At 29.5% G+C, this 12,742-nt stretch overlaps 1 protein-coding gene across 1 annotated transcript in view; it reads left to right on the forward strand.

The window, feature by feature from the left end:
• The window catches only part of Cadps (calcium-dependent secretion activator 1), a 310,167-nt gene that overhangs the window by 36,572 nt on the left and 260,853 nt on the right, over positions 1 to 12,742 (forward strand). Inside the window, exons 6-9 of the mRNA XM_075363363.1 lie at positions 785 to 864; positions 2,636 to 2,787; positions 6,365 to 6,445; positions 12,410 to 12,579. Coding sequence (XP_075219478.1) covers positions 785 to 864; positions 2,636 to 2,787; positions 6,365 to 6,445; positions 12,410 to 12,579 — 483 coding nt within the window. The remainder of the gene's footprint in view (positions 1 to 784; positions 865 to 2,635; positions 2,788 to 6,364; positions 6,446 to 12,409; positions 12,580 to 12,742) is intronic.

Here is a 12,742-nt window from a genome sequence, read left to right on the forward strand (position 1 = left end):
TGTTTGTTTATGCAACTGTGTGAGTTGTTTTGGGACCCATCTTGCACAGACTTTATGAAACCAAAGTCTGTTATGGATCATTTTGTAGGCAGAACCGTGACTAATTTGCAGACAATGTGCCACTTCATCAATAGTTACTCGTCTGTCTAAGAAAACCATGTCACGTGCACGCTCAATGTTTTCCTCATTTGTGGTGGCAAACAGTCGTACGGCTCCTTCGTCGTGCGTAACACTTGTGTGACCATTATTTAATTTTTCAATCTATTCGTAGACACTCTGTTGTGGCCCCTGATACACCTTCCGACCACAAAAAACAGATCACTGAATGTTGCTCTTCTTTGGTGCAAACAGAAAGTGGAGCAGCCATGGTTAACGGCAGGGCAGCGATAATGAAACTAACCTAGCAGCATCAAACCTGCACAAACATAACAACAATTAAACCATGCATGCGTCATCTATGCAACACGACAGTACTACCAACTTAAACAAAAATATAACTAAATTGCGGATAATAATTGACCTACCCTTGTATATGTCCATATTCCCCTGTGTACTAATACCACCAAGAGTACAGAATTCTGTACTCTTCTTGATGTTAAACAGTTTTTATACTTTTATGTTTGGTATATATATATTTATATTTTATACATCTGTTTATACACTTGTTTCTGTGTGTGTATATTGTGATATATATGTTTGGTGATTACTCTTTTACTGTTGTGTTTTAACATATTCTTTTTGTAAATCATCATAAGTTAATTATTTATCTTGTTTGTTTTTTTAGATCATTGCCAGAGATTGATGGATTGAGTAAAGAGACAGTTCTTGCTTCATGGATGGCTAAATTTGATTGTATATTTAAAGGTATTTTTTTAAATTTCAGAAGTTATAACTATATATTTACAATATTTAGTTGATTATTATAAATTTCTCTATTGGTTGTTACTGTGTATATAACACACACACACATGTATTAGTAGTAGGGGATTAAGTAAGGTAGAGAGTAATTTCATCTAATTCCTTTTTTAGATCAGCCATTTGCATGGTTTGATGTTATTCTTCGCTTATTTTTCTTCAATGGTAATCCATTGACTATAATGTAATTACTATATCCTACATCCTTGGTTATTTGTTTTATGTATTCTGGTCTTTGTCTTCCTCTATAGTTAGTTTTTTTCTTTCTACTAAACTTTTAATAGAGGTTGGCTTGCTAACATCACTTATACTCTTTAACTCTTTATTTGTTAATGTACACCATAATAATTAAAATTTTTAGACACTATTTTAGTATATAGATTGTTTTATTAATATAGTTGATTGAATGTAAATTTTTAAAAGTTCTTGATGGACGAAACCTTTACTTGATGAATATCCATTATAACAGAAAGAAAATGAAAACAAGAAATAGTTTTTTATTTAGTCTTTTTTTTTTTAAATTTGTAACATAATTGAACGGATTGGATTTAGAGGGATTTTTTTAAATGAAATCAGTATTTAATTGTTTGTAAAAAATCAATAATCAATTAATTTAATGTTTATTGAGCACTTTTTGATGCACCTTGTCATGAGACTGAAATGTAAGGAACACTGGAACCTTAATGGGATAACAAAGTGTCATACAAACTGACAGGTGTTGGCATTTTGTAGTTTCATTCCCCTAGTATTAACATTCCAAAACTCGTTGACCCATCTCTCATTTTCTGTAGGTTGCCGTTGTTATGGAGTCAAGTTCATCTGCTGTGTCAGTGAGTTTAAAATATTGTGTAATTATTGAACTCTTAAAATCGGAAAACTTAAACGCTGGTGAGATTCATTGTCATCTAAAAAAGCTGTTTATGGTGATGAAACTGTTGATCTAAGTACTGTGACTAAGGGGGTGATAAAATTTTGTGCATCAGAAGCTGGTAAAGTGAATATTGAGGATCGTCAGTGTTCTGGAATTTCAAACATATGTACGTGACTGAGTGCCTGGAAGATGAGTCGACTATGAATAATGCGTGATACATAGCAATATTAAAACACCTTAGGATACATGTGTGTTGTGTTTAACGATCCACATAATCGATAATTCTGCAAGACGATAATGCTATGCCACATGTATTGTATGCGACCACTGAAGCTGAAATAAGTTATCATTTGCAACTTATGAGCGACTGTGCATTATATGTCAGCTACCCCTCGTATTTATTAAAATATGTACCAAGTATCGCTAAATAAATTATTCCTAACATGATATCATAATCATTCTTTGAAGTAAATAGAATATTTTAGATTATTTTCAGAGCCGTAGGCTTTACCTGGTTATATTATTGGTAAACAGTAACTTATCAGATTGTTTTTACAATAGAGGAGTAAGAGCAATGTTTACATTGAGCTTTTCTATAGCGTTTACACTTTAGAGATAAAGATGAGTTTAGATTTAGGTTTTAGTGGGAATGCCACTCATTCTTTCTGAAACCTAGAAAAAATCTAGGTTTCAGATGACTTTAGAAAGGAACTGTTTTTGATTGGGATAATTTACAGATTTTCTAGTCAATCTAAGTCATTATTGCTTGATTCTCTGTTAGCTTTACGTCAACTATTAGGTTTTTTCACTAATTGGTTATTATCTGTTTTTTTTTTGTTATGGGAGTAGTGGGTGATGAAGATTCAAAACGGCCTTCAAGAATACAGCAACAGACACTTAACAGTGAGCTGATATTATCAAAAGAACAGCTTTATGACATGTTTCAGCAGATTCTTGGTGTTAAAAAATTTGAACATCAATTACTTTTTAATGCATTACAGGTGTGTATATAGTGTTTTATTTTGTACATTCAATTTTTTTTTTGTTCACCTTGGCTTTTTTACATTTATTTATTTTGTTACACCATCCATACTTTACTGTTTGTATACAATCAAAATATTTATTAATTTTTTCTACAGGTGGTACTGTAATTTTTTGATAAAAATATTTTTAACTTTTAACTGATATATATACCAAATGAACACATCAAAGTTGTGCAGCATTAAAATTTTGCTCTGTCAATAACTTTTCCAGTAAGTATGCATTTTGTATTGTAAATCGTTAAAAGGGAGATTTAATAAAATATTATTCGATGAATGTTTCAAAAAGAAAAAGTTGTTAAAATTTTCCATTAATTTTATTTCTTTGGCTTTAGTTATTCTCTGATAGTTTCCTGATAGAATTAAAAGCCAAAACAGTAGAAGTTATTTGTCAGTCTTCTTGAAAATATGTGAACTGATTCCCTTCAGCCTTTCCTTGAATAGGGGTTGAGCCATATTTTATTTTATTTGATTGTTTAACTATTTGTATTACTTTTTAGATCTTTGACATTGACTTGAATGTCCTCTTCATTCGTAAGTTTTAAAGTTTATTTAATTATAAGTTTGTATTTTGACAAAATGTTAATTTCTAAAGTTTTAATATGCACAGTGACAAGAGCTTTACTGGAAAACAAAAATTTTGTACAAATGCCCATTTGTTAAAGCATGTTATCTCTCTTGTGTTTGTGTTAACACTGATTTTATATTTTGTACAAGAATTAGTGCTTCAAAAATTCTGATATCTGGATTATTTAAAATTGCCTTACCAATTTCACCTTAGTTGTCTCATTAAATCAACATAATGATAAAGTTTAGATATTATTTCTGCACACTTTCTATTTTATGTTATTTTACATTTCTATTTTTCTTAAATGTTTTGGTATTAGAAACTTTTAAATAGAAATTAACCATAAACTGTTTCTCTTTTGGATTTTGATTTAATTTTTAACTCCTACACTGTGCATTTTTGAATTTTTACATCTGGATTTCAAGAAGCCCTATTAGTTTTGTTTCAGAATGGAGGCTAGAAACACAGTATAGCTATTGAAAAATTTTAGTAGAATACGTATTTGCATGTAGTTTTTTTCACTTTTAGATAATTTTGGTTCCTTGAGCAATCTTATAAAGAAAAAAGTCATAGTTGTTACAAATAATATGCATATTTAACTAAGAATGTTAATTGAACAGTTTTCTTCAGAAGCTCTTACAGGTGTACTAATAACCATTATTCACATTGTAATAATTGGATACCTGTTTAAAATACCATGAAAATGATAGTGTATAGAAGATTTAGATAGTTCAGGTAATTATTAACGCAGGAGTGTGAAATAAAGAAATCAAACAGAATAATTATTGAAGCAGTCTGGTGAAATGAAGAAATCTGGAAAATTATGAAGTTACATTTTATGTAGAAGAGGAACTAGAAGATTTTGTTTGTAGCTCACTAAAGTATTGGAGAAATTTAAGGTTAAGAAATAAAAGTAAAATGGTAATGACCGAAGCCACATTTAATAAAATGGTGTGCTAAAACCACGTGTGCTATGTGCTGTGTTTCTATTATCCCTGCACCAGTGTTTGGGACCTGTGAGGAATGTGTAATGTCATGCATTTCACACTACTGAGATCGAAACACTCCAGTTACACCTATTCATTTGAAAAACTGTTTTGTTTAATGTATTTCATTCATTTCTTAAGGTTTTTCAAATTATTGTGTAGAAGGAATAAAACATAAAACATTCTAAACTTTAGGAAGTTAATATATTTATTAAATATTCTTGATTCTTTTTATAGTTTGTAACAATTGATGCAATAATTTCATATCCTTCGTAATTAATTACTTTGTTATTTTTTGAGAACACATTTTAAATTAAAATAAGAATCAGAATTAATTAAAGTTAAAAACAATTATAATAAATACTGTTTGGAATAAAGTTTGAATTAATACATTGACATGCACGTTAAATAAAAATGTATTTGCCTAAAATTAATAATATTAAGTAATAAAGTTATAATGTACAGAGCATTAACACACATACTCCAAGTAACCACTTTTGGACCTCTCTGCATTGGAATGACCATGCTGAGGATGCTTAGTGACCATCTCTATACAGCTATGGTTGTTGAGCGTCTCCTTGTCTAACATATACCACTGGACAGTCCCTGCAGAGTTCTCGCTGACAAATGCCAGGTTCAACATGGTTCCTCAGCCTCCCCTGTAGAACATGTGGACTCCAAACATAATGACACACACCATGCCAAGGGACACACAAATCAGTTCATCATCATGCATTTCAAACCATAACTAAACAATAAATGTTGCTGTATTGCTGATGACTAATATTTTCAGGAGGTGAGATACACTAAAACATTACTAAGTGTACTAGTAGACATACTTGTTTTCTTTCTTCCCTACAGGTGACAGGGCTGATGGACTGGTGTTATAATACATCCTATTGACTTTGGCATTTATAAGAATGATTATGAGGTGTGGCTATTAAATAACGAGACTAATGCTGCTACAGAAGAACTGCGATGTGCAAAACTCGTACGACTGACAGCCGTGTAGCGTGAAGCCTTCTCTTTTGATTGTTACCACTCCAGTTTCTGTAGACGTATTAGTCTGGTCGTGGCCTTCATTTGGATAACATCTGTTTTTTTGTTTTGCTGAAAAATGATAATTGTTTTATTAGAGCAAAGAATTGTAATGAAATTTCATATGAAACTTTGAAAAACCGCTATTGAAACTTATCTTTTATTAAAAAAAGTATATGGCAATGAAAGTTATCAAGTGCATGGGTATTTGAGTGGTTTAAACATTTCCAAGATGGCTGAGATGATGCCGAAGATGGATCAAAATTCAAAGCGATGATGCTTGTTTTTTTTCGATATTCATGGAATTGTGTACCTTCACTGGGTTCCTGAAGGTCAGACTATTAATCAACATTACTACCTTGAGCTCCTTGTTCAACTCTGTGAAAAACTAAGAAAATAACAACCTGAATTATGGAAGAACAGGTCATGGGTTTTTCATCAGGATATGCATTGGCGCACACTGAATTGTCTGTCAAGACGTTTCTAGCCAAGTATAACATCCCAGTGTTAGACCAGCTGCCTTATTTGCCGGACTTGGGACCATGTGACTTTTATCTGTTCCCCAAGGTCAAATGTGCATTAAAAGGAACAAGGACTATTGAAGTTGTGAAAAAAAAGCAGCACGCATCATGAAAGAGTTCACAGAAGAAGACTTCCAGCACCGTTTCGAAAAATGGAAAATTCGCATGGAGTGTTTTAGGAATATAGGAAGGGTGTGTATTGAAGGGGATAATAACTAAATATGTATAAATTTAAAATAAAATATTTTACAGCATTAGTCTCGTTATTTAATAGCCACACCTCGTATAGCAGTCAAACTAATGGTTTCATGTTATTGTATGTTGTTAGTAAAAGTTAGATTTTTGTAGCAATTTAAAGGTAAACTTGCATATGTACATGAATAATGTTATCATTTTTACTTAATGTCGATTTTAATTCTGTTTAGTTAGATTCAGCTGATGAACAAGCTGCAGCAATAAGAAGAGAATTAGATGGAAGGATGCAGAAAGTTGCAGAAATGGAAAAGGTAAAATATAATTACAGTTACAGTTATTTTAACTTCTTTGCAATGTTATTGTTCCCTTTATCTCTTATTTATGTGTTTCATAAGACAATATCCTTATTGCATAATGTTATTTTTTATTTGCTCTGTTGAAAATCATATTTAATGGCTTTCATTTTTATAGAAGATAGACTGTCTATGGAAAGAGTTTTTGATTTTGGATGCTATTCTGATGTAAGCATTAATGTTTACAATTTCTCTTAGTGTTCATATGCTTGCTTGTACTATAATAATAAAGTGTTATGTTAATAAAAATAAATGTTTGTTTATAAAACTGTTTAGTTTCAAATAGGTGCAATTTGCCTTGATGTTGACTGTTTTCAATGTTTTTGTAGATTATATTGTTAATTTAAATTTATAATTTACATAGTCCTGTTTATTTTTAACACTCAAGCAAAATGTTCATCAGAACTGTAATTGCTAAAAAGAATCTTCAGTCTTATTTATGAAAAGTGGAGACAACATCTTGGGAAGTAGCTCCAAGTTTTATTTAATAACTATACGTAGATAGGATTCTGATAGTGCAACCTTTGTTGAAAATTGTAAAAATTCTGAAGTTTCTACACTAATTTTATAGTGCAGCAACAACAATGACTATGAACAATAACTATCTAATAACAGTGATTTTAACTTACCATCTGTCATTTTGGTAAAATAAATTATGGGTGTTCATTAATCATGATATTGGCTAGTTTAACATAGCTATTTATTTTCATCTATTTAATGGTTATCTATTTCTGACGTATCTAAATCTCTTCGACTTCTATACCACATGCTTAACTTACTTTGTGAATTTTTGCTGAATTGAATTCTTTGAAACTGAATTTGAAATTTTGTGAAATAATTTTATACAGATCATCTAAGGATAACATTTCTCCATAACCAAATGAATTTTGATGCTACTAAATAAAAACTTGAAAAATTTGATGTAAATTGAAAGTAGGAACTTGAAACTAGCTATTGGAATTCATCTGACATTAGTTAATTTCTGGTTATTTAAAAATATAAGAAAACACACATCTTTATTTTTTTAAAAATAAACTTGCTTCATCTGCTTCTTTCTTAAATAATACCGATTTTAATTATTACATTGGAGATTTTGGCCAAGTAATACACTCTTCTTATTATTTTATTTTTTAAATTTTGTTATGTATTTGTAAATTAAAAAATTAAATTATTTAAGAAATATCTGGGTATTTGATACCTATGTACAATAAATTAAAGATACCAAAGATTTGATACAAATATATTCTTTGCTTCTACCAGGTTTTCTTTCATTTAATACTAGGTATTCAAAGGTATTCTTTCTAGCTTCTACTAGAATATATTTTTATCCTTAAAATATAAGGAATTAAAAATGTAGCAACTTCCCCTTTATTGCTTTAAGAATTCATTAATTTGATAAAAATATAATTACAAAAAGGTGGCTACTCAATAAATATGTTAAAAAAATTATATAAGTTAACCTAATAAATTTAAAAAAAATTAAATTGTTAAAATAAAGTTACGCTTCTTGGAGCCTTTTATTGCTTGTAGCTGATGAGGCAGATTTTAAATTTTATAGCAAATATTATACTTTTTTTTCTTTTTTTTTTTTGTCTTCAGTCGTTTGACTGGTTTGATGTAGCTGTCCAAGATTCCTTATCTAGTGCTAGTCGTTTCATTTCAGTATACCTTCTACATCCTACATCCCTAACAATTTGTTTTACATATTCCAAACGTGGCCTGCCTACACAATTTTTTCCTTCTACCTGTCCTTCCAATATTAAAGCGACTATTCCAGGATGCCTTAGTATGTGGCCTATAAGTCTGTCTCTTCTTTTAACTATATTTTTCTAAATGCTTCTTTCTTCATCTATTTGCCGCAATACCTCTTCATTTGTCACTTTATCCACCCATCTGATTTTTAACATTCTCCTATAGCACCACATTTCAAAAGCTTCTAATCTTTTCTTCTCAGATACTCCGATTGTCCAAGTTTAACTTCCATATAAAGCGACACTCCAAACATATACTTTCAAAAATCTTTTCCTGACATTTAAATTAATTTTTGATGTAAACAAATTATATTTCTTACTGAAGGCTCGTTTCGCTTGTGCTATTCGGCATTTTATATCGCTCCTGCTTCATCCATCTTTAGTAATTCTACTTCCCAAATAACAAAATTCTTCTACCTCCATAATCTTTTCTCCTTCTATTTTCACATTCAGTGGTCCATCTTTGTTATTTCTACTACATTTCATTACTTTTGTTTTGTTCTTGTTTATTTTCATGTGATAGTTCTTGCGTAGGACTTCATCTATGCTGTTCATTATACTATAAATATTATACTATAAAAGTAAAATTAATTTACAGTTATTGTGCTGACATAAAACTAAATGGAGTAAATTAAAGCACATAAAACTAAATGGAGTAAACTTAAGCAGTAAATTCTGTATATTATTGCTAATTACAACTGATCTATATATTCAAAGTTAATTTAAACTTTTTTAATTAAATTTGAGCCAATATTTAATTTAATAATTATTCCAGTTAAATTCAAACTTATTGGAAATATATAAAGTAGAATGTGTTATTTCATAATAGATTTCTATGCACAAAATAGTTACAATTTAAGTTAATTTGTTCTATGATCAAGTATAAATTACAGTTTAGTTAAATATAATTTGTTATTCTAAAATTTTATATGTACTAAAGCAGTTTGTATAAGCACTCATTCACTAAGTGTGCTAACCATAACAGTTATTGGTAGTCTAATATGAGATACCAGTCCCTCCTAAAAATATTATAGCTGTTCCCAGGAATGACAGGAATCCAATACCAGACTTACTAGGGAAATTAAGGAGTAAATGGTTTCTCATTGACTTCTTTAGTGACCCTACTCTTTATCATCATGCCAAGCCCACTGATATCTAGTTTATATTCAAGTTATAAATTTTGCAAGTAACATTTTCACTCTTTCATTACAATGATTGACTGAATTATGAACACCATTATTCTCAGGGTAAGCAACTCTGATTTATTCCATTTATACGTTACACTGAAGCAGATAGTGTAAAACAATCTACTGGGTTGGTCTAGTGGTGAATTCGTCTTTGCAAATCAGCTGATTTCAAAGTTGAGTTCTAAGGTTCAAATCCTAGTAAAGGCAATTACGTTTATATGGATTTGAATACTAGATAGTGGATACTGGTGTTCTTTGGTGGTTGGGTTTCAATTAACCACACATCTCAGGAATGGTCGACTTGAGGCTGTACAAGACTACACTTCATTTACATTCATTCATACATATCATCCTCATTCATTCTCTGAAGTAATACCTTATGGTGGTTCTGGAGGCTAAACAGAAAAAGAAGAAGAGTTAGTGTAAAACAACATGTTAATGCACCCATTTCGTGAGAAACAAAACCATGCCATTACATTGCCATAATTATATAGCCATTACATTGCCTTAATTAGCTAAGCAGGAAAAACAAAGCAATATTATATGAAAATGTGTATGCAAGTACATACTTGCACACACACACACACACACACACACACACACACACACACACACACACACACACACCAAATAATTCAGTAATTACTATTAACTGTTTTTTCCCACTTTACAGACTATGAAAAGTAGACAATAAGCTATTTTTTTGTTTTAAACAAAAGCCTTTTTTTAATAAAATGTGTTTTATACAAAGAAATTTTTATAGAATAATTGCAGTTTTTATCTACTTAAGAAAATAGTTAAATAATAGGTTTATAGATAGAATAGAATTGTGTCATATTGAAATAAAGGTACAGCAATAAATTTTGAAAACATTATATAAAAGTAATGACAGTAAAATATTTTAAACTAACTAATTTAATAATGACAGTAATTAAGAAAACTCATACTTAGTGTATTCAAATAATTTTTTTGAAAATTAAACTGTTAAGATAGCAATTAGAAAAATAAGATAATTGCTAACGCATATTGAAATCAGTAGTCTCCAGGCAATATGCAATATTGGCACAATGAAGGAGGGAGATTGAAGACTGATCTCTAAAACAAAGATGAAGTGGTGAATGTATCGATTTTTAAAATTTATTGAGTTATGTGGGACAAGACTAAAAAACAGTATACAAATTATTAATAATTGCAAAAAGTAATTTAATTAAAATAAATGGTTCAATGAAAATATATATTTATTGCTAAATAAAATATAAAATATCAATTTTTAATTATACATCAGAAGGGTAATTGAAAAGTATGTACTTCTAGTGTACACACAGGTCCATTTAAACACTTGAACATATCCATATCTGAGAATATTCCACTTTCTACTGTTATAGCGGTTTCTACTAGAATAGTGAGAAGCTTCAATAATTCTAGGTTCTTTTCTGTCTTTTCACATTTTTCAGATTGTGTGTTGTAATTAGTTTGATTTTATGGGCTCTTTGAATCTGAAGCTACATTGAAAGGAATATATGTTCTTCATCCAACCAGCGTTGAATCCTTCTCTAGTGTATGTCACAGTTTTTTATTGTCTGCTTTGTTTAAATTGTAAGCCTGACTGGGTTTTAAACCAAGATTCTTCCAGATGCGTGGCAGAGATAGTATTACTCTGTCGTGAAGGTTGACTGACAGATTGACAAAAAATGGTACTCATTCACAGAAATTACTATTAATAAAAAGTAAAAATAATTTTGTAAAAATTAAATAACATATTTGTTTATTTTATTTTGTTAAAAATAACTTAGATAATATAAATCCTTGAAAATGAAAAAAAAGTTATAAAAAAAATAATTTTATATTAAATTATATGAACACTGCTATTGTTAGATTTTTTGTAGGATGAGTGATGGCAAGTTAAAGAAGAAAACATTTATAACTTCTGTACAACTTATTACTATTTATCATTTGACGTCAAAGAGTTGAGAAGTGTCTCCATTAATTATTTTACTCAGTTTATTAGATGTTGCATCTAAATAATTTATTTTTATTACATTAAGGATTTCCTAATTAAATATTATTTTTTAAATTTTCTTCTATAATCAGTTGTATTTTTATTTCAGTTGTGTTTTCCCAATAAGTCATATGTTTCTCATCTCATATATACCTCCAAATTTTCTCTACCCTCTTCCTTTTATTTGTAATGATACTTTGTTATAACTAATTTCTCCCAGGGATTGATTTTTCTCAGTTTCCCTTTCATTGTTGTCTGTCAGGATGACTCAAAACATCAGTCCATTGATTGTATTATTACTTTATTCTGGCTGGTAAAAAATTTAAGTTATCAAATGCTTGTTTCTTCGGCATTGAAGTTTGTGAATTTTGATGGATCATACACATAATAATCTATTTATTCAGAATAGTTTATTTATTTGAGTGAAATAAAATATTCCCTTACACCTTCCTCTAAAGTGTTAGTTTTAAATTAATTTTAAATTAACATTTAGTTTGAATTATTAACTTTTAATTGTTAATTATTTAGTGGACTGTTTAAATTGCAGCTGATTATTTGAATTAATTAACAGCTGACTTTCTTCTAAATACTGTATTTCAGAAATTTTGTAACTTCAAGATTGGGTTTTAATTATAAAACAATCATAATTTATTAGATGTTTAAAAATTTGGATTTCGATCACCAGGTGTTGAAAATTGATAAAATGAAGAAACTAATTCATTGTTGTTAGATATATATATACATTTGATTTGTTTGTTATGAAAAATATACAGGAATACTTGCATAACAAACATATATTAACAACTGTCAGCTATAGAAACTTATTGTACATATAGTTAAGGCATACCACTTACCATGAAAGAAATTTTTATGCCTGTTATTAATGTTGTGTCATAAAAAATTTCAGCTTTACTATGTCTGATTGTACAGAGATAGAATATTTTTCAAAAGTTTTGAGATGTGATTTTCCTGGTGATTGTTTTAGAACAGAAAACTTATGCCAAAATTTGTACTAAAGGAAATGGAGTCGCTGTATATAGATGAACTGAAAGCTTCAATAAATCAACTTATGGTGAATTTAGAATCTCTTCCAGTTTCTAAAGGTTCCATGGATTCTAAGTATGGACTGCAGAGATTGAAAAGATACAATCACAGGTAATTAGTAATCAGATCATAAATTTAATGTAGTAAATTGCTATGCTATATGATTCTTATTAATAGTAAAATTTTCATCGATTCAGGAGATAGATATTCAAACCTACTGTTATTTTTGACCAGTAAGATGTCAAAAAAATGTGAAGTGTTGACTGTCCATACA

This window comes from Lycorma delicatula, chromosome 4 (genome assembly GCF_047948215.1).
Source record: "Lycorma delicatula isolate Av1 chromosome 4, ASM4794821v1, whole genome shotgun sequence".
Classification (NCBI taxonomy): domain Eukaryota; kingdom Metazoa; phylum Arthropoda; class Insecta; order Hemiptera; family Fulgoridae; genus Lycorma; species Lycorma delicatula.